This window comes from Ovis aries, chromosome 26 (assembly GCF_016772045.2).
Source record: "Ovis aries strain OAR_USU_Benz2616 breed Rambouillet chromosome 26, ARS-UI_Ramb_v3.0, whole genome shotgun sequence".
Taxonomy (NCBI): Eukaryota; Metazoa; Chordata; class Mammalia; order Artiodactyla; family Bovidae; genus Ovis; species Ovis aries.
The window spans coordinates 13,589,409-13,612,019 of NC_056079.1; the positions used below are offsets into that span (position 1 = coordinate 13,589,409).

General features: G+C 41.5%; 1 protein-coding gene across 2 annotated transcripts in view; it reads left to right on the top strand.

Annotated features, from left to right (window-relative positions):
* TRAPPC11 (trafficking protein particle complex subunit 11) overlaps nt 1-20,972 on the top strand; it is a 37,070-nt gene extending 16,098 nt beyond the window's left edge. Inside the window, exons 12-30 of one of the 2 annotated variants that reach the window (XM_004021689.5) lie at nt 896-975; nt 1,084-1,162; nt 1,270-1,324; nt 1,678-1,823; nt 2,304-2,365; nt 2,460-2,592; nt 3,174-3,304; nt 4,557-4,712; nt 6,998-7,185; nt 7,290-7,438; nt 7,618-7,739; nt 9,039-9,158; nt 10,261-10,326; nt 10,435-10,591; nt 11,475-11,586; nt 14,528-14,619; nt 16,290-16,423; nt 17,899-18,066; nt 19,999-20,972. In XM_004021689.5, the coding sequence (XP_004021738.3) occupies nt 896-975; nt 1,084-1,162; nt 1,270-1,324; nt 1,678-1,823; nt 2,304-2,365; nt 2,460-2,592; nt 3,174-3,304; nt 4,557-4,712; nt 6,998-7,185; nt 7,290-7,438; nt 7,618-7,739; nt 9,039-9,158; nt 10,261-10,326; nt 10,435-10,591; nt 11,475-11,586; nt 14,528-14,619; nt 16,290-16,423; nt 17,899-18,066; nt 19,999-20,043 (2,195 nt within the window). In that variant the 3' untranslated portion in view covers nt 20,044-20,972. Of the gene's footprint in view, nt 1-895; nt 976-1,083; nt 1,163-1,269; nt 1,325-1,677; nt 1,824-2,303; nt 2,366-2,459; nt 2,593-3,173; nt 3,305-4,556; nt 4,713-6,997; nt 7,186-7,289; nt 7,439-7,617; nt 7,740-9,038; nt 9,159-10,260; nt 10,327-10,434; nt 10,592-11,474; nt 11,587-14,527; nt 14,620-16,289; nt 16,424-17,898 lie in introns of both variants that reach the window. The other variant, XM_060406910.1, reaches the window with a different exon arrangement.
* Nucleotides 20,973-22,611: the final 1,639 nt, after the last annotated feature.

Consider the following 22,611-nt stretch of genomic DNA (forward strand, 5'->3'; position numbering starts at 1 on the left):
GATTGCTATCTAATTTTTCCTTTGGCTGCATTAGTATAACAAATTATGTTGAGGTAGAAATATTTGCTTTTTAAGCATTCTTTAAAATTGAAGTACAGTTAATTTACAATATTGTGTTTCTGCTGTCTAGTAAAGTGAATCAGTTATACATATACGTATATTCAGTCTTTTTTAGATTCTAAACATTTTTTAAAGATTTTTTTTAGAATGTGTTGTTTCTATCACTGCATCTTAAGAGTAACATAGCTAATGATGTGATCAACACATTTGGACATTTGTTGTCTTAAATGAAAGAATTTAATAAGCCACTGTGGCCAATTTTTATATTTGACACTTTAAAACATTACTTGTACTACCTTAAAAATAATTTCTCTGCATCTTTCTTGTTTTATACACACTTAACTGGAGCAATTTCTGTGGCTATTTCTTAAGTGTTAAGAGAAATCATTTACTTTGGGGGAGAATGGATACATGTATACGTATGGCTGAGTCCCTTCCCTGCTCATCCGAAACTATCACAGTATTGTTAACTGGCTATGCTCCAATGCAAAATAAAAAGTTAAAAAGAGAGAAATTATTTACTTTGGTCTCTAGGAAATGTATTCTATCTAGAGAATGATATTGATATCACTTTTTTTTTATATACCACTTTTGAGGTGGTCGTTTCCACTGAGCAAACGAGTACTGAGCTCAGTCTCGCACTGTTCAGAACAGAGGCCACACCGAAGATTCCATGCTGATAGAGCCGCCTCGTAGACTCTTCAGAGTTCTAGAATGTTGAAGAGTCTGAAGTACATTGTAGTAAAGGCCTCAAGGAGCGCACACATCCAATGTCCGTGTGGAGGATCTGTGTTCAATGAGCTATCTGAAATGGGCTGTGTCCTCTCTTACACAGGCTTTGATCTTTCGGATCCCGAAAAAGAGAAGGTGGGGATTCTTGCCATTCAGCTGAAGGAGAGAAGTGTTGTTCACTCTGTGAGTTTTGTTGGTTTTTTTTTCCTCCCTCAGTAAAAACTGTATTTTCAGGGAAAACATGAGATTATTTTTATTGGAATGTTTCACACTTTTTATCTTTCCCAACAGGAAGTAATAATAACTCTTCTGAGCAATGCTGTCGCACAGTTTAAGAAATATAAGTGTCCAAGAATGAAGAGTCACCTGAGTACGTATCCCTGACATGCCATGACTTCATGCGACTTTTGAGTGATTTCAGATTACGTTCATATAAGATTTCAGATTACATTCATACAATCTTTGTTTCCTTTATAGTGGTTCAAATGGGAGAGGAATATTACTATGCAAAGGATTATACCAAAGCTTTGAAGTGAGTCCTGTTCACTATTTATTTTTGTAAGCATTCTGATTCCCTTGCAGCTAAATGAGAACGGAAATTTGTATTGGAGGATTTATTATTTCCGTGTTTATTCCCACTTCTATTAAACACCATTTATGTGATTTTTAATTTTATCAAGTAATGCCTATTGGTACAGTCCTTTTCTGAGTCTTAGCAAACCTCACATTTATTTAATGTGAATATACCTGTTGAGCTATTTCAGGAAGATTTTTCTGAAGTTTATATAAAACGAGTAAAGCACTTTCTTTTAGTTTCTGCATGAACTCTTCCTGCACTGCCTTGTGAGGCTGGCTCGGCGTGTCTGACGTGTCATCCTCTATCAGGTTGCTAGATTACGTGATGTGTGATTATCGGAGTGAAGGGTGGTGGACCCTGCTCACGTCTATACTGACCACGGCTCTGAAGTGTTCCTACCTCATGGCCCAGCTGAAAGATTACATCACTTACTCCCTGGAACTCCTTGGCAGAGGTAACAACATTCCTTCAGTAAAATCTGGAATCTTAACAACTACAGAGCCTCTTTAAGCTTCTTATAGTTGGAAGAATAATTCAGTATCAAATATCTGATAGTACTTGTATCACTTGCTGGTCACTTTGCTGAGAGAAGAGGTTTATACTTTAATGGAACTTGTCACAGTTGAAGGTCCTACTGTAGTTGAGAAGAACAGATTTCTTCTGCCTTTTCAAATTATGGTGTAAAGTAATTTTTCACATAAGAGTTCAAATGCACATACATAAAGTGTTGAGGCTGACTTAGAAAGCTGAGCTATCAGTTTTCTGGAATTGTGTTTAGCCATCTTAGAAGAGAGATTTATCTACAGTATTTTAATACCTGTAGGGGGGGTAGTATTGGGCTTACTTGGGGCTTACCCCACTAATACCTGTACGGGGTCATGGGCTTACTTGCCTGTCTTGTAGTTCTGATTTTTTGCTTCTTCCTTCCTATTAGCTTCAACGCTGAAAGATGACCAGAAATCTCGGATAGAAAAAAACCTCATAAATGTTTTAATGGTAGGTTGGAACTCTTTATATATAAAATCTGTATCTGGATATGTGTATTTTTTTACAACTAGCTGAACAAACGTTTAACTCCATGTTGGTGCAGAATGAAAGTCCTGATCCTGAACCTGACTGTGATATCTTAGCTGTGAAAACTGCTCAGAAGCTGTGGGCAGACCGAATCTCTCTGGCTGGCAGCAATGTTTTCACAATAGGCGTACAAGACTTTGTGCCATTTGGTGGGTAACCAGCATCTATAGTATTATCTTAGAGAAACTGTCCATTTTCTAAGAAATAAATAGATGCAGAATAATACAAGTCAAAGAATTTTCCAAATACAGTCATTTTGTAGATAAACTAATTTTTTTTTTTTACTTTCCCCATTGACATACAAAGATGGTCAGAATTTTAAATACTTAGTTTAGATCTTAAAATTTCCTGCTGTGTTCATTTTTAGTTCAGATGTTATTTGAAAAAACAGTTATTTAAAAGGTTTATGCTTTCCTATCTAGGCAGGTATTTTGAAATAAGCTAAAAATAACAGAATGGTTCTTTTTTCTTTAAAATCATATGTCAGTTATATTTCAGGAGCAAGCATGCTTTTAAAATTAAAGAGGTTTTGGAGGTAGAGTTGATTTAAATTCTTTTTTAAAGAGTGAACTGCATTTCTGTCTGTTGAAATGTTTCAAGTTCAGAAGTCAGTTAGAATAATCAGCAGAGATGTTTCCTTTCTGAAGAGCAGATGTAGGTTGGAGAATAACGTGCGTGGGGCTAGCACGTCTGGTGGTGTCTGAATTGGCCCCTTTTGTTTTGTTTCTAGTGCAATGCAAAGCCAAGTTCCACGCTCCAAGTTTTCATGTCGATGTTCCTGTGCAGTTTGATGTTTATCTGAAGGCTGATTGTCCACATCCCATTCGGTTTTCTAAGCTCTGTATCAGCTTTAATAATCAGGTAATGGTATCTTTTAATGTGTGTGTGTGTGTGTGTGTGTGTGTGTGTGTGTGTGTGTGTGTGTTTAACCATGTATGTGTTGTATCATAACTTGCATTAAATGAAGTAAAATAAACTTAGTGAATTTTAGGTCTTAATAGATTTCTCGCTAATAGGTGTATGATACAGTCTATCTAAAAATAAATGTATTTGTAATTTTCAGCTTCTGTGTCCACAATGCAAGTTTTACAGTTTTCCTATTCTAATTTTTGTTTTCACTTCTTGCTTAGGAAACCTATGGACTTTGTCTATACATAGAGACAAGTTTTGTAATATGTAACTTAAATTTCAAATAAGATATATTTAGAATGAGTGTGATTAGATTTTCAAAAGCATTTGTTTTATTCTCACATTAGTATTAGGTTTTCATTATAAAACTGTTTGGAGAAGGCAATGGCACCCCACTCCAGTACTCCTGCTTGGCAAACCCCATGGATGGAGGAGCCTGGTAGGCTGCAGTCCATGGGGTCGCTAAGACTCAGACACGACTGAGCGACTTCCCTTTCACTTTTCACTTTCATGCATTGAAGGAAATGGCAATCCACTGCAGTGTTCTTGCCTGGAGAATCCCAGGGACGGGGGAGCCTGGTGGGCTGCCGTCTATGGGGTTGCATAGAGTCGGACACAACTGAAGCGACCTAACAACATAAAACTGTTATCTTTTTGATTTTAAAGAAATGAAAGTGGAGTAGATGGATGTAAAGTAAATGTGTAAACGTGCGCTCTTCCAGTTTTAGTCCTTTGGGGGCATCACAGTTAACTTCTCAAATAGTTCAAACACCATATGGCGCCTATAAATAAGCAACTTTTTTCTACAGAATTGGGATAGTATATTTCTCACATTTGAACATATTTGTAGTATGATGTAGGCAAGTGCTTGATTATATTCTGCTTCAGTTATAAGCCCACTTCTAATTTTCTGGTGACCCAGAAACTATGTTGCGCTGTTAACCAGCAAGCATTTTTGAGTTTCAATATTCTTAGCATCTTGGCGAACCTGAGAAAGTTTAGTGTATGTCAACCCCATTAAAATAGAAGCATTTTGAGAGCAAGGGCAGGAGCAAGCCTGGGTCACTTGAAGATTAGTATGTTTTATTCAACTACAAACCATTACCCAAGGATTCCTTCTGATTAATTGGAGAATCTTAAAGCAAGAGCATGAAATTTATGTTTAAGAAACATAAACCATGACCCTACCTCTTGTCTTTTTCAGGAATACAACCAGTTCTGTGTAATCGAAGAAGCATCCAAAGCAAGTGACGTTTTAGAAAATTTGACTCAAGGCAAGATGTGTTTAGTTCCTGGTAAAACAAGGAAGTTTTTATTTAAATTTGTTGCAAAAACTGAAGATGTAGGAAAGAAAATTGAGGTTAGTTATAAAATGTGTTTAAAAAATATTTTAAATGATACAAGTAATAATGAGTATGCATCAGAAAGAATTTCAATAATACTTAAGTTTATTAAGTTAAAAATGGAAATCTTCCATTTGGACTTACCAAGGGAAATCATTCATTACGGTTTTTTGATAGGTTTCCTTTCAGTGAAGATATATTATACATAATATTCGGTCAGTCAGTCAGTTCAGTAGCTCAGTCGTGTCCGACTCTTTGCGACCCCATGAATCACAGCACGCCAGGCCTCCCTGCTCATCACCAACTCCCGGAGTTCACTCACACTCACGTCCATCGAATCAGTGATGCCATCCAGCCATCTCATCCTCGGTCGTCCCCTTCTCCTCCTGCCCCCAATCCCTCCCAGCCTCAGAGTCTTTTCCAATGAGTCAACTCTTCGCATGAGGTGGCCAAAGTATTGGAGTTTCAGCTTTAGCGTCATTCCTTCCAAAGAAATCCCAGGGCTGATCTCCTTCAGAATGGACTGGTTGGATCTCCTTGCAGTCCAAGGGACACTCAAGAGTCTCCTCCAACACCACAATTCAAAAGCATCAATTCTTCGGCGCTCAGCCTTCTTCACAGTCCACCTCTCACATCCATACATGACCACAGGAAAAACCATAGCCTTGATTAGATGGACCTTAGTCGGCAGGGTAACGTCCCTGCCTTTCAGTATGCCGTCCAGGCTGGTCACGACTTTCCTTCCAAGGAGTAAGTGCTAGATAGTGTTGTGTTAGGCATCACTTCCTGTTACCACATGAGACCAACCCTGTGTTTAATGCCTGTATAATCAGTTGAGGAATTTTAAACTATATATATCCTGTATATGTGTGTGTATATGTTTTCTGTAATGTGGGCTTCCAAGTGGCACAGAGGTGAAGCGTTCACCTGCCAACACAGGAGATGTAGGAGACCTGGGTTTGATACTTCAGTCAGGAAGATCCCCTGGAGGAGGAAATGGCAACCCACCCCAGTGTTCTTGCCTGGAAAATTCCACGGACAGACGAGTTTGGCACGGGCTACAGTCCATGGGGTCATAAAGAGTCAGATACTGAGTGACTGAGCACAGCATTCTGGAATGTAGCAATTATATTTTGTAAAATATGACATAATTCACGCTCAGGTGTGATATCATTGTGATGTTTAAACATTGCTGATTGCGTCTTTTTAAAAAGATAGGTACTTTAAAGGGTTCGTTTAATGTAGATAATTAAAATGTCTTTCAGGAATATAAGATGAAACTCATTTTTATTGAGCATAAACTTTGGAGCCAAACTCCACGGGTTTCAGTTCCAACTCTCCAGCTTACCTGCTTGTGGCCCTGGGCAGTTACTTGACTGCTTTTATCACAGTTTATTCATCTGTAAAGTGGGAATAATAATGTTACCTACCTCTTAGTGTTTCTTGAGGATTAAATCAGTTAGTGTAAATTTCCTGGAATAGTGATTAGGATGGGGTAAGCCTCTCAGGAAATGTTGCTTTCCCATGGCTAGAATGGGACAGGTAAGCTAATCTGAACTTGGGACCATTTCTCAAACAGAAGCATAAGACTGCACCCCTAGTATTCCCATAACAATTTTTGTGAATCTGTTAATTATATAATCTGTAAACCAGTATCCATAGTTTTTGCTTGTTCATTTAAAAAAATTCTTCATGATTTTGACTAAACCCCTAATGTCATGTTTTAATTTTTTATGAGAAACTAAGGTAAAGTTTTTAAAAAACTTTTTGCAAGATACCCCAAGGAAGCCTACAAGATGCAAGTCAAAATTAATAATGCTATTAAATATATTTGCAAATAGATTTAGTGGAAGGGACATTTATTCAGTTAGTAAAAAATTTCCTTGCTTGTGCTGTTGATGTCATCAGGAAAAGTCCGTGTGGAGCTAGGAGTTAGGTTCAGAGGAGGTGAGTGGTTACTAGAACATTCGTTAATTTCGCTCAGCAGCCACTGCTTGCGTGTCTGCTCCCTCGGGCACCACCCCAGTTGCTGAGGTAACTGCCACACGGCCCATGTCCGCTGGAGAGTCGGGTTATTGTCCTCGTGTGAAGCTGAAGAGGTTGAAACCTGGCGCAGGGTTTCTAGCCAGTGTCCCAGCCAGCGGGAGCCCAAGACTGGGCTCTCCGAATGGGTGTTCCGACCTGTGTGTCACGTCGCAGGTCCCAGGAACGCCACAGCCCAGCAGCCCACCCCGAGACTTCCTGTGAGGGGATGGTGACAAACTGTGCAAGCTGGCGTCTCTGACAGACCTCCTCCTCGCAGATTACCTCCGTGGATCTGGTTCTGGGCAGCGAGGCGGGCAGGTGTGTGGTCCTGAACTGGCAGGGAGGAGGCGGGGACGCCGCGTCTGCCCAGGAGGCCCTGCAGGCCTCGCGCTCTTTCAAACGAAGACCCAGGCTCCCCGACAGCGAGGTCCACTGGGACGGCATCGTGATCCAGGCGAGCACCATGTGAGTTGAGCTGCGGGCCGGTCGTGGAAGGTCGTCTCACTTCTTTGAATCCTTTGTTGTTGTTTTTAGATCAGTTACTTAGCTAACATTTTTTTCCCCCAAAGGATCATATCCAGAGTTCCAAACATTTCGGTCCATCTGCGACATGACCCCCCCGCCCTGACTAACGAAATGTACTGTTTGGTTGTGACCGTTCAGTCCCACGAGAAGACCCCGATCAGAGATGTGAAGCTCACTGCTGGTTTAAAACCTGGTAAACTTTTCAAAATTTCATCTGTGTTGATCCAACATGAAATGAACATCACGGTGTTAACCTCAGGAAACCTGTTTTGAAAATGGTTATGATCGAGTGCTCTCTCTGCAGTAGTGTTGATTCTCAGGACAACATTGGAATCTTCTGTATTTTTAAAATGTCAACATTTGTGCTTTCAGGACAGGATGCCAATTTAACTCAGAAAACGCATGTGACTCTTCATGGGACAGAACTGTGTGACGAGTCCTACCCGGCTCTGCTCACTGACATTCCTGTCGGGGACTTACAGCCTGGGGAACAGGTGAATTCGTCCAGCCGGGACTCAGAGGAAATGGGTCAGGTTGTAGTGTTAAATATGGAGTGGGTTTTAGACAGCTTTAGCACATTTTAACAGCACATCCGGAGACTAAACAAGTCATTTAACTAATGCACATTTTATACACATGTTTCACATAGTTCAGTTCAGTCGCTCAGTCGTGACTGACTCTTTGCAACCCCATGGACTGCGTGCAGCACGCCAGGCCTCTCTGTCCATCACCAACTCCTGGAGCTTACTCAAACTCATGTCCATTGAGTCAGTGATGCCATCCACTCTCATCCTCTGTTGTCCCCTTTTCCTCTCGCCTTCAATTTTTCCCAGCATCGGGGTCTTTTCAAGTGAGTCAGTTCTTTGCCATCAGGTGGCCAAAGGATTGGAGTTTCGGCTTCAGCATCAGCCCTTCCAATGAATATTTGGGACTGAATTCATTTAGAATTGACTGGTTTGATCTCCATGCAGTCCAACAGACTCTCAAGCGTCTTCTCCAACACCATAGTTCAAAAGCATCAGTTCTTCAGCACCTGGCTTTCTTTATAGTCCAACTCTCACATCTGTGCATGACTACTGGAAAAGTCATAGCTCTGACTAGATGGACCTTTGTTGACAAAGTAATGTCTCTGCTTTTTAATATGCTGTCTAGGTTGCTGATAGCTTTTCTTCCAAGGAGCAAGTATCTTCATTTCATGGCTGCAGTCACCATCTGCAGTGATTTTGGAGCCCCCCAAAATGAAATCTGTCACTGTTTCCACTGTTTCCCCATCTTTTTGCCATGAAGTGGTGGAACCGGATGCCATGATCTTAATTTTCTGGATGTTGAGTTTTAAGCCAGCTTTTTCATTCTCCTCTTTCACTTTCATCAAGAGGCTCTTAGTTCCTCTTTGCTTTCTGCCATAGGGTGGTGTCACATATTTAAATGTATAAGATATCTTCAGCAGTTTTTATGCAAGGGATTTTATAACAAATGATCCTAATATAGGAAATCCATTGCCTGATAAAATAACTAAATAACATAAACTTTACAACTTCGTAAAAGAACCTTTCAGTCAATGTTTATTTCCAAAGCAAACACAGAGTTCATGAGAAGTTGAGAATGATAATAGAGAAAAAAGATGGTGTGATAATGACCCCACTCTTGGGCTGTGGCAGGAACAGCTGTAAAAAAGTGTTCAGGTGTTTACCCAGTTAGTCCAGTAAACTCTGGAAGGTGGGAGCATTATCCTAGAATATGTATCAGGAGGCAGTCTCTGTAATATTAATTAAAATGCTTCTATGTTGTTGCAGCTGGAAAAAACGGTATACGTTCGCTGTGGAACGGTGGGCTCGAGAATGTTTCTTGTGTATGTTTCTTACCTGATCAATACAACGATCGAAGGAAAAGAAATTGTTTGCAAGTGCCACAAGGTACTTTTTTCATGGCGACTTTGGGAAATATCATATGTGGAGTGTTTTCCTATTTCGTGTTGATTTTAGTTAACCTGTGAAATAAGCAGCTTAGGTGATTATAGTGTCCTCCCAGCCCAACAGAGGAGGAGACCCAGAGATCTGGGGGTTTGTAGTTTGGTCACTGCAGAGAGTCTGGGCTGTGGGCTCTTTTAAAAGTCACTGGGAAGCAAAGATAAATAAAAGCCCATTGTTTTGTGAATAGACCCTGGCAGAGGAGATGGAACGTGGGTTAGGAGTCCAGACTCCAGGGTCAGATTCTGTTCAGCTGCTGCCTTTGTCACCTACTAGCTTTGTGACTCCCCCCCAACCCCCGCGCCCTGCGCCTGCCCATCTTAAAGCAACAGTAGTACTGACATCTGTTCCTTGAGTTACTGCGAGCATTACAGTACGTGTACAGTGATTATAAGGGGCTTCCCAGGTGGCTCAGTGGTAAAGAATCCGCCTGCCAATGCAGGAGACACAGATTAGATCCCTGGGTCGGGAAGATCCCCTGGAGGAAGAAATGGCAACCCACTGCAGTATTCTTGCCTGGAAAGTCTCCTGGACAGAGAAGCCTGCCGGGCTACAGTCCACAGGGTTGCAGAGAGGCAGGACTGACCACACACAGTGATGCTATGTCATATTACCTTATTGCTGTTATCATCATCCTTATTCTAGTCGCCTGGAGCCAAGGCGAAGGAAGGGACTTAGGAAGAAGACCCAGATTCTAGGCTTCATACCACTGGGGTCATGGTTTAAGGCCAATTGCTAAGTCTTTAACTTTTGGTTCCTCTTCTGTGGAATGGTGATGGCGCCTGCCCTGCCCGCTGTTGCTGGATCCTGCCATAAATAATGTATGAGAAAGCGCTCTGCAGGGTGAGCCGTTACACAGCCATAGGTGCCTTGTTAGCAGTGCTAACCTGGACTCTCGACATAGGTTTTTACAAATATTGTCTAAGGGAAAGGTCCTAGTTTCGTAATATTTAAGTTGGGATTATTTGATCAGTAATCAATTTCTGTTTTGTAATCTTTTGTTAAGACTGAGAAAAGCCATTGATGTACCCTTTCCGTTTCATTGCAGGATGAAACTGTAACAATAGAAACGGTCTTTCCATTTGACGTTGCAGTTAAATTTGTTTCTACAAAGGTATGTCCTGGGAAGCATATTGGAAATCACTTAGCTGATAGAAATTAACAGAAAAAAGGAAATGGGTTAGTGTACTTCCTGACAGACCTTTGTCTCCATCTGCGACAGTTCGAGCACTTGGAAAGGGTTTATGCGGACATCCCCTTCCTGCTCATGACGGACCTGTTGAGCGCCTCCCCCTGGGCCCTCACCATCGTCTCCAGTGAGCTGCAGCTAGCTCCCTCCATGACCCCCATGGACCAGTTGGAGTCCCAGGTGGACAGAGGTGAGAATGTGGCTCATTCCCCTTCACTAGCAGAAGGCAGTGGGGAGGGACGATTAACATTGTTTACAGTTGACCTTGTTTTAAAGGATCAGGTTCTTGATACATTAAGAAAGTGACTAAGAAATATACTTGAAAATACAGTATTTTTTCCTGTTTGGATTTTTAATAGATTTTTTTTCCTATTAATTTTTAATTGATGTTTACTATTGTTTATAATTTGAAATGGAAAAAGGTGTTTATCAAAGAAACTTTGGAAAACAGAAAAGTAGATAAGTTTTCTAAATCATCCAACTAAAATAAAACAGTTTATAGAGGAGATAATACCTTTCTGGTTCAGGGTACTCTGGGCTTTCTTGTATTTCTTAAAAGGAATAAAAACTAGTTTGAATGTTAGCCCAACCGAATTGTGGTCAACTGGATTATAAGGGCAAATATTTTGAGGGTTTAAAAAAATCACGATGTAGTCTTAAGACCAAATACGTGTGTGGGTTGCTCCGTCGTGTCGGACTCTTTACGACCCCATGGGCTGTAGCCCACCAGGCTCCTCTGTCCATGGAACTCTCCAGGCAAGAATACTGGAGTGGGTAGCCATGCCCTTCTCCATGGGATCTTCCCACCCCAGGGATAGAACCTGGGTCTCCTGCTTTTCAGGCAGATTCTTGAGCATCTGAACCGCCAGGGAAGCCCAAGACCAAATATAAGCAGGTTATTTTAGTTGCTCTGTTTATCTGTCTTCCTTGAAAAAGTCCTTTAACACATCTCCAAGTCTCTATAGATAACATACAGAAAATTGATGTGTCCTTTCTTTGTTACATTACTTGGATGTAAAGCGCTCTGTTTATAGATGGAATGATGGGAGGATTAGAGAGTGTCTGTCTTGCAGTCGTCTTGCAGACTGGAGAGAGCGCCAGCGAGTGCTTCTGCCTGCGATGCCCGTCGGCCGGAAATGTTGAAGGCGGAGTAGCAACCGGGCATTATATTATCTCCTGGAAGAGGTAGGATCGTGTGCGCCCTGCCTTTTCTCCATTATCTGTGTCGTTCTCACGCCTTTATTGTGCGTCACCGTCAGTTAATAGTTGAGAGCTTCTGCCGGCCTGTAGAATAGACGAGAAGCTGCATGCTGCCACTGACCATTTGTCAGAAACACACAGATTGAAAAGGATACCTTTTGTTCATGTTTGTTACAGCTTGTGATCTATATACTGACGAGATTTTAGCCAAATTCTGACGACAGGACCAGTAAAAGCATTAGGAGAAACTGGCCTCATTTGCAGTCAGTAGGACTGTTCGCACAGAAAACCCAGGGGACCAGTACATTATTAGAATTATAAAGAGTTTCAGCAAGACTGCCGTGGATATAGCATCAGTATACAAAAATCAGATTCTATATATCAATAATAAACCACGAGGCAAAGTACTTTTAAAACAGGTATCATTTATGTAACAGCAAAATGACGAGAAACATATCTAGTAGAAGATATATACTGCCTTTATGGAAAAAATTATAAAAATTTAAAACATTAAAGGAAGACCTAAAGAAATGGGAGAGGTACAAAGTAGTCTCTGATAGGACTTGGCTAAGATTTACTATTATAAACTCTCTGTAGATTCAGTGCAACTTCCTTCAGGATCTCAGCCGCTTATTTTGTTTCTGTGGAACTTGACACTCTTGGATCTAAAATTTGTATAGAAAGGCCAAATGTCAGTAATCGTCACAATTCTCAGAAGAGATGCAGCTAGGCGTTCAGACTCTTAAGACTTATTGTAAATCTACTATGGTCATCACTGTTGTGCGGGCTCAGGGCTCAGGGGCACCAGTGGAACAGAAAAACGAGCCTAGAAATCGTTCCACAGATGCACAGATGAAAATTACGTTCCATAGAGGTAGCATTGTTACCACTGGGGGAAGGATGAGCTGTTTTAGAATTGGTGGTAAACAACTGAGTATTGACTTGGGGAGAAAATGGGATATCTGTCGTACATTGTATATGAAAATTAATTTCAGATTTATCGAAATTCTGACTGTAAAAAAGCAAAACTTCACTACTTTTAGGAGAAAAATAAGAGAATCATTTTATGACTTTGGTGTAGGGAAGAATTTCTTTAAATAAGACCCTAGAAGTATGAGCCTCTAAAATTGATGAATTTGATTTCTTAAAATTAAGTTTTTCAGTTCATTAGAAAATGCCATGAAGAATGTGAAAAGACAGTACAAAGTGGGGAAGGCTACTTAACAACATCTGAAATGAGCAGAGGATTCGAATTCAGAGCAAGAACTTTTTCAGGTCATTAAAAAGAAACCTCTAAGCTGAAAGTTGAGAAAAATACTTGAGTAGGCATAGTGATCAGGAGAAGCTGAATGGTCAGTAAACACAGGGGAAAGAAGGTCAGCCTTACAAGTAATCTGAAATTTGTATACTCCCACTACTTGGAAAAAATAAAGAGGTTTAACAATGTAGAGTTTGTCACAAGGGGAAGTATGATCGGAATGCTGCTCTGGAAATCTGTTTGGCAATACCTGGTAAGCTGATGGCTATACCATGCAGTCCTAGAAAAGATTCAAACGTACAGGAAGGGGACATGGTTGGGAGTGTTCATAGCAGCACTGTTTATAATAAAATATTAGAAGCAACCTAGATGTCCACCAACAGGAAATTAGATAAATTGTGGCACGGTTGTGCAGTGGAATATTATATATCAGTGAGAATGAAGGAGCCAGAGCTATGGCTAACAGCCTGTTAATGTTAAATGAAACAAAGCAACTGCAGATGTTCAGGATATGAACAAATTGTGCAGAACTGGAAAACATGTAAAACATGCTTCCTAGGCTTTATGTATAATTTGGAAAAGCATAAAGAAACCAGAATGATAGATGCCAAATTCAAGCCAGTAGTTGCTTTTGGAGCGGAGGGTAGGGGGCTCCAAGCAGGAATGGATCCACGAGAAGCTTCAGCTCTGTTGTTATGTTCTCTTAGACTAGGAGGTGGATACATGGCATTGCATGTGTTATTTTTTTTGTGCAGCTTAATTATTTTATAAATCTTAAAACTAATTATTAAAAGTAAGAAAGAAAAAATAATTTTCTTAAAAAAAATAACTTGTCTTTCTTTCCACGCTGCTGAATTTACCATGTCTATGTTTAGCTCAGTTCACATTTGTAGGAGGTAAAACAGTGTTTTGAAGGCACTGCTTAGTTTACTCTGTCGTGTTACCGTAATGCTGTAAAGACAGGTACTTCTTAAAAGGGAGGGGTTGGCTGTTTTTGCCCGTGGCGTTTGCTCAGTAATGCTTTGCACTTTTGAAACGGTGTCACCTGTTCCGCCTCTGCATACAGGCTCTTCCCACGGGTTGTCAGATAGTTGCCAGCCGCCCCTGTGGTTCCCACCCTGACTGTCCTACAGAGAAAGTGTCTGACCATTTCATAACGTTACTCACTTTATCTCAGTAATGCTGGAATGCCACTGTGTCTGCTGATAGTGAAATATTTTTAGGTCTTCAGTTTCTCCTGCACACCCACAGGGCCGTTACAGCAGCGCGTGTCTGGTGGCCTGGGCTCCTCTGGGGACGGTCCTCAGTGGGAGGAGGTGTCGTGTTGTAATGCTACACCACTCTGCTACCGATTGAGGACATTTTGCTACCAAAACGCTGGGTCAGGTGATGGGCTTTTTGGTACAGTTGACTTAGGTTCTGATGCGAGTCCTGACTTCATCACTGAGACCAAACAGCAGCCTTGAGTTGTAACGCTCTTTCATTGGAAGTTCTCAAAAATGGGATTGGAAAAGCTCCTACTTCACAAAACTCCTTCCCTTAAACCTTTAGAAAAGGGGTCATTTGTATTTGCTTTGTAGTGAGTTGGTGAATACCCATGTTCCCTGGTTTTGATGTATTTACTTCTCACATGAAACGTGGATTTAAGGGGCCTCTCTTCTGCCATAGGACTTCAGCCATGGACAGCATCCCCGTCATCAGCACCGTCATCACCCTGCCCCACGTGATCGTGGAAAACATCCCTCTCCATGTGAACGCAGGTGACCCGACTCACATTTTATTTGATTTACGGAATCCAAAAAGAATATTTATTTTAGCTTCTAAGATTTTTCTTTCTAACTTTCTCTGTTACAAGAAATGCCCACCATTTACAAAAAGTAGATTGTGTCCAGTCTTGTTTTATCTATACCTCTATAAAACCCTTCTGCCCTCAACATTTTGAAGCAAATGCCAGAATGTTATTTCATCTATAGAGATTTCAGTATGCAGCTTTTAACATCACTGGCTATTTTTCTAAACATAGTCACAGAGTCATTATTTTAACTTTAAAAATTAGCAATAATTTTGCAATCTGATCAAATTCCTGTGTTGAAATTTCCCTAGCTGACTCTGAATGGTCTTCATAGTTTGTTCTAAGGCCTCTGCATTGCTGTTGATTGGCGTTGGTGTCTAGATCTTAAAAGCCCTGGGCAGGCAGACAGCCTCTCCCCCACTGCGCTGCCTCTACCCCCCATCACCTCCTCTATGCCCTTCACCTCCCCCTTCGCCTCCTTGATGTTCATTTGTTGAAGAAACTGTCCTTCTCCTGTAAAGCTGCCTGCAGTCTGGATTTGCTGACTTGCATTGCATCATTTTTAAGTGTTCCTCTGCCCCTGTAAATTGGTAGTTAGACCTGTGCGTGTGTGCGCGTTCAGTCATTCAGTCACGTCTTTGTGACTCCATGTACTGTGGCCTGCCAGGCTCCTCTGTCCGTGGCATTTCCCAGGCAAGAATACTGGAGCAGGTTGCCAATTCCTCCTCCCGGGGATCTTCCCAACCCTGTGTCTCCTGCATTGCAGGCAGATTCCTTACCACTGTGCCACCTGGGAAGCCCAGTTAGATCTATAGTCTTGATCAAATTCAGGTTAAAGGTTTTGACAAAAATACATCATAATTTCCACCAAGGAGCCCATAAGGTCTGTCATCCCATCTCAAGCCATTATTGATATTTAGGGAAATTTTTTGTGGGTTTAAGAAATTATTTCTAAAAGGTAATTCAGCTTTTGGTAGCCAAGACCCTTTCTGAGACAAATCAGTTGTAGAAGGAGACTTTGGTTCTTCTTAGCCTGCTTTATCATAGCCCTGTGGCTATTTTCCAATCAGAATTTTCTTCAGTTCAGTTCAGTTCAGTCGCTCAGTCGTGTCCGACTCTTTGCGACCCCATGAATCGCATCACGCCAGGCCTCCCTGTCTATTACCAACTCCCGGAGTTCACTCAGACTCATGTCCATCGAGTCAGTGACGCCATCTAGCCATCTCATCCTCTGTCATCCCCTTCTCCTCCTGCCCCCAATCCCTCCCAGCATCAGAGTCTTTTCCAATGAGTCAACTCTTCGCATGAGGTGGCCAAAGTACTGGAGCTTCAGCTTTAGCATCATTCCTTCCAAAGAAATCCCAGGGCTGATCTCCTTTAGGATGGACTGGTTGGATCTCCTTGCAGTCCAAGGGACTCTCACGAGTCTTCCCCAGCACCACAGTTCAAAAGCATCAATTCTTCGGCGCTCGGCTTTCTTCACAGTCCAACTCTGGCATCCATACATTAACAACAACGCAGTGCTATCATTAATTTAAATAATTCCATGTCTATGGAATGAACTTTATTTGCGAAAGGAACCCATGAATGGTGAGCTTTGTTGTGTTTTTTTAACCAAGAGAAATGTCACCTCTGCAGATCTGCCATCATTCGGGCGTGTCAGAGAGTCACTACCTGTCAGGTATCACCTGCAGAATAAGACTGACTTAGTTCAAGACGTGGAGATTTCCGTGGAGCCCAGTGATGCCTTCATGTTCTCAGGACTTAAACAGGTACAGGTTGTATCTCACGGGGTTGCTTGTGAAGACACAGGAGTGTGGCCAGAAAGTGGAGAGCTGTCAGAAATGAATTGATAAGGCTGATTGTGGTCCCTCTTGTTTTGATAGTGGTGAATCTTAAGTACTTTTGAAGATTTAATTACAACTTGCTGTAGAAGTGGGTTAAATGGGCCACCCTTTCCATATTGAGATCACACATAGAGGTTCTTTCTCCGTATAAAACAAGAGTTCACAAATCCTTGGACTGATAGAATTCCTGAAAATTTTAAACTATTCCTTTTATTGCTAACGAGTTTTGTGTGTGTGTATCTTTTAATTTGAGATCTTTTGAAGCATAACTTCATAGATTAAAAGCCTAATTCGCTTCTGGACTATCGGTATAATTTTTTAGAGATTTTGATCCTGCATAGAGTTATCTGTGTTACGTGTAGGCACAATTTTGTATCCACATAGAGAAATACATGATTCAGATGTTTTTCTTCATGTCTTCATATCAGAGGTGGAAAAGTTCATCAGATTTTTGGGTGGAACATGCTCTCAGGCAAAACCATGTTTTCAGTAAGAATACTGTCCTCCTCTGTCAGAATGGCAACAGAGACACAACTCAGTGGTCAGGACATGCTCTTTATTGTTAATAATAAGGGTGTAATTAGAGCACAAACTTGTAATAACGCCAAGTAGTATTCACCCTGAGTCAACCATCTGGGTAGCATGTCCTGAGTGCTGTGTTTGCTGTTAAATGAAAGTAAAATTACTCATGAAGTGTACTGTAAGTCTGTACACTGATATAAATTTATAATATTAATATACTCAAAGTATACTGTTGGCTGAATATGTTGGTTCACACACACATATTATCTCAGATGCATGATACATGAATACCTTTATGTATTCATTTGCAAATGAGTAGGCTTTTCTTGATTGTCCTGATCTCTTTCACATATTGACTTGAAAATAATTAGATGAAGTACTGAAAATCTTACCAGATAGTGCTCTTTGCTTTTGCCCTGAAGGTACTTGCCTTACCACAAAGGTAAAATCCCTAAGACAAAACACAGGAAACAGCCAGCTCCTCTCCTGTTAACGTAGTGTCTACAGAGATGCTCTTCTATAGATTATCCCATAGCGCACTGTGGCTGTAACGCCTGCCTGGTCTGAAACACAGGAAATGCTGAGCTGTCTGGTGTTTGCATTGTTAAGCAAGTACAGGTTGCCTTTTGCTGTTGGTGGAAACTGAGAAACCATGCACATGTTTGTGTTACACTTGTTACCTGTGTGGTTCTGGCCTCATTAATTCAGCCCTACATTCTGGTGTCTGTCTAGAAGATGGAATAGGAGAGGGTGCAAATATTTCTCAGGATTTAAGTGTCTGATCATTTGCCAGAATGCGACAGATAACAACATGTAGCTGTTGGAAGTTTTTCTGATACATGGATGTGTTTATCTTTTTCTGTCACTTTGTGATTTAGATTCGATTACGTATCCTCCCTGGCACGGAACAGGAGATGTTATATAACTTCTACCCTCTGATGGCTGGGTACCAGCAGCTGCCGTCTCTCAACATCAACTTGCTCAGGTTTCCCAACTTCACAAATCAACTGCTCAGGCGCTTCATACCAACCAGTATTTTTGTAAAGGTGAGGCTTAGACATTTTCTGTTTTTTATTGTCTTGGAAACAAATGGAAGTAGATGTTTTTTCACGTCAGTCAGTCAGTTCAGTTGTTCAGTTGTGTCCGATTCTTTGCGACCCCATGGACTGCAGCACGCCAGGCTTCCCTGTCCTTCACCAACTCCTGGAGCTTGCCCAAACTCATGTCCATCGAGTCGGTGATGCCATCCAACCATCTCATCCTCTGTCGTCCCCTTCTCCTCCCACCTTCAATCTTTCCAAGCATTGGAATCTTTTCAGATAAGTCACTTCTTCTCATCAGGTGGCCAAAGTATTGGAGTTCAGCTTCAGCATCTGTCCTTTCAATGAATATTCAGGACTGATTTCCTGTAGGATGGACTGGTTTGATCTCCTTGCAGTCCAAGGGACTCTCAAGAATCTTCTCCAACACCACAGTTTTTTCACGTAAACGTCACTAAATAGTATTTTGAGACTAGCAATGTTAGTATTTTGACTGTTACTACATAAATTTGGCAATATTGCTATTTGTTTCTTACTAAGTTACTATTTTATCAATTTTTTATTTTCTATTTTATAGATTTTTTTCTTAGATCTAATTTTAAAGGTTTTTATTCCTTTGGGCAAATGAAGATTTATCTTGATGGCATCCTTAAACATGTGTTTGCTTTGGCTTAGTAAAATATATTTCTATTTTTTTCTTTAAAAAATTTTTTATTTTACTTTATAATTTATTTTTTAGAAATATATTTTAAAATTGTAGTCAATTTGTAACTCATTTTTAATCAAAATGGATTAATTTTCTGAATACAATCCCTGAACTTTTCTGATTCTAATAACTGTGCAATGCTGCTGGATTTGGATCTTTTCTAAAAGTGATCACCAGTCGGAAACTATACTCGGGTTTCATGTTCTGATTTTTTTAAACAGTGATATGATTTCCAGGTTCCTGTGCTTTTATTGACCTAGCCTCCCTGCATTGAGCTTCAGCTGCCTCACTCACACATGCATGCATGCGTACCTACACGTATGAAACCTCCCTGCAACAGAGCAGAGCAGGAGGACCCCTTCCCTGCCTCAGGGAACCCCCAGGACCGTCGGCTTAACGCACAGCCATCAGCCTGTGGTGCTGTGGTTCTCACGCTGGTCTGGTGCCCCTCCTGCTCTCCCCACAAAGGTCTGCTTTTAAAGTCCGTCAGCATAATATGGTCATTTGCAGGAATCTCATTCTTTTAACTACTTGATGACTCTCTGGGGTGTTGTCAGACTTTCTGACTTGTCAAATTTTACACCTAAAAGTAGTCACGATACCTTTTATTGACTGTTAGCTTTTCCTCTTCCGATGTCATGTTTTAAAATTTTTCGGTCAGTGAACTTCGAGAAAGGGGCATTCTGTGTTTATCCTCTGCTTCAGTCCTCGCAGTATTTGTAGTTACGCACTGTAGAGTTCATGACACATCACTCTTTCCCAAACAGGAGAAGGGGAGCCCTTGAGTCCCAAGGAGCTTGCTGGCAGCTCAGGTTTGTGGCCTGCTTAAAGCTCGGGACACAGGCTGAGCACAAGAGGGAGGGTAAAGCTTTCCCACTCGAGCGGGAGTGGTGGCCAGGCGCCCTGTCGCCCACGGTACACTGACGGGTGGGTGGTGGCTGCCGGTTAGGGGGCGAGGGGACTCCACGGGCAGAGGATATGATGTGCTGGTAAGCTTGCCACTAGGAACAGAGGGAGTGGGCCACACGGAGACTGTGAGGTCGCTGTCCCCAGGCTCACGTGGCGAGAAAAGGTGGGGAAAGGAGACAGATGAACATAATCTTGTTTGGAAACTTGCACACGTTTATTCTGTGTCTGTGAAACAGTTCCAAGTACTTGCAGACCCTCTCCAGTTAACAGCGCTTCTGTCGTCATTCTTACCTTGCAAACCCTCCTTGTTTTCCCCTCCGAAGCCACAGGGCCGGCTCATGGACGACACCTCCATCGCGGCCGCGTGAGATTCAGGACGGGCCTCAGCCGTTCTCAGAGAAACTGGACAGAACTGTGTGATTGTTTCCTGGTGAGCTGTACTTGATCATGGTACAGGTTAATCTTCTCTATTTTTTAATGGATGTTACACCAACTCTTCAGAGGAAGTCATCCTAAAATATTAGGAAAATCTCTCTTCTAGTTTGACTAATAAAATATTTGAAATCTGTCAGTGTGATGTGAAAGGATGTTAGCCCTTTGTTTTTGTTGAAAGTTGTTTTGTGGACACGGGCGTCTTCCCAGTTAAGGGGGTTTTACATGTGCAGTAGCCGAGGAAAGTTAAGTCTCTGAAATACGCCTGGACAAGGGGAGCCGAGCACCAGTGTCTCCCCCGGAAAGCTTGGAATCCCCGTGGGTGCCTTTGAGAGTTGGCTAAACCAGAGATGGAATAGAATAAATCTGTTCTCATGCATCTAACGTCTGTTCAGAGTCCATACAGAGGAACCAGAAAGCAGTCACAGGACTGACAGAGACAGCTTCCAAAAAGTTTTAATGAAAGCAGTTTAAGATGTCTAAAAAAAACAACCTTTGCTTACCACCAAAACATTTCAGATAGGTTCAGCTTGCTTGGTTTGTTTATGAAGCAGGTTCGTAAACAAGATCCTCACCTGTCAGGATCTGAACTGCAAGATGCTCAGCATAATCTCCTAAACTGAAAGTTTTAGAGAAAGATGCAAGGTCTAAATCTAAAGTTCTAGAGCTTTTAGTTATGTCGTGCAGGTTGAAAAGAACTGTTTAAAACTCTTGAAAATTCATGTACATAAACATATTGTGAAAATCCTCTGTTAAAATATCTTAATGTAAAACTCCCCCGTTGTTCAGAAATTTTTATTATTTAAAAGTATAGGAGTTGTAAAAAGGAAAAGAATGATGTAAATAAATAACTTTCTCTTTCACACATGCTTGTGTGTATCTTTTATTTACTTTGAGCTTGTTGGATAGCTGCTCTGTGGAGCGGCTTTTGCTGGGAAACACTGTTGCAGAAGTGTGTATGGTGGGGGGTGTGTTCTGGAGCCAGGGGCTGTGATGGGCTGGGGGAATCTGAGTTCCCTGTTGTCCCCGCTGCTCAGGGGGAGACCACAGGAGCTTGTCGGATTGTTCCAGGGCCAAGTCCCAGCTCTGGTGACTTTGTTTATGTTGCCCTTTGTGTGTCTCAGCTTCTTACCTGGAAGACATGGATGATACGATGATAATACCACCTGAGAGGCATGTTATGAGGATGATAAAAATTAAAAACACCAGAGGGACTGTAAACAAAACTGCCATGAAGTAATGTTTTCTCTATGCTCTTTTATTTTATATCCTACTCTGTTTTGTTAAAAGACGTTCCTGGTGTAACGAATTGACTTCATGACTCACTAACAGGATGTAACCTGCAGTTTGAAAAATTCAAAGGTGCATCTGATGCCGTACTCACATAATAAACGTCTCCTGTTTGTACACCGCCATTGTCAGACACAAAGTACCCAGAGCGTGTTAGCACACGTGGGTCGCCGGCATCCACTTCAGCATCACTAGCCTTGATGTCAGTGTGATCTCTGTGAGTGCAAATACACCGCATACATCGGCCTGCGCGTTCCCTCAGTAGCGTAATCCTTTCTCAACCAGGAATCCTCCCATGTCGTTCATTTTACTGCACATGTATTCCATTTACTTAAATTACAGCAAATTTTGATTCAGAAATGCATGAAATAGTGATCTTGCCTGGGTTCCCCAAACAGAGCTATCACAGCATTGCAGGAGCCGTTGACTCACTGAGGTTACAAGTGACCAGAAGGACCTCAGAGCCTTTCCCTTGGAGCCTCTGTGCTTCAGCCACAGCCCCTCTGTCCCTCCCGAGAGGCTCCTGTCTCCTCTCTGACCCCTGTGTCACCATTTGGGTCTCACTACTACTCCTTACCAGTACCGTGCACCACTCTGGGACACATGTTTAAATAAAGCATTTAAAATTTCGGCTTTCGGGGAGTGACTAAAGTTTGCTTTCTGATTCTTGAAAGTAAGCACTGGTTTTTAATCAGTGTGGAGTGTTACCAAGAGGATGAGGACAGTAATGTCTTTGGAATAAAAATGATTTCCAGTTTGCTTCATTTTATATTCTTATGATCCTAAAATTATAACTTCAACTCAATTTTCCTCATGAAGTGTTAGGCTCCTTATCTTTGAATTCTTCTTTTTAAGGGACTGTATGGGATCATGGCTCTTGGATGGATTTTTTTTTTTTTAATGTCTTCAGCTTACTTGAAAAAAAGATTCTTTTGTTCTCATTCAGTCATTTCTTTCATGGCCCGTTCATAGCTCCACCCAGAATATGAAAGGCCTCTCTTCTTGATACTGTCCCTAACAATAGCTCTGAAGAATTCTGAGCTGTAATTTCCACATTGGTGTTGCAAAGAAAGAGGGGGTGCTTTCAAGGAAGAAACAAGTGGGAAAGCTAAACTCACTCTTTCAGTGAGAAGTGTCTATGTGGTCTCCACATGTACCTTTCTGAAACTTGCTCTCTTGACCTAAAACCCCAGAAAAGGCACCAAAAGTATCCC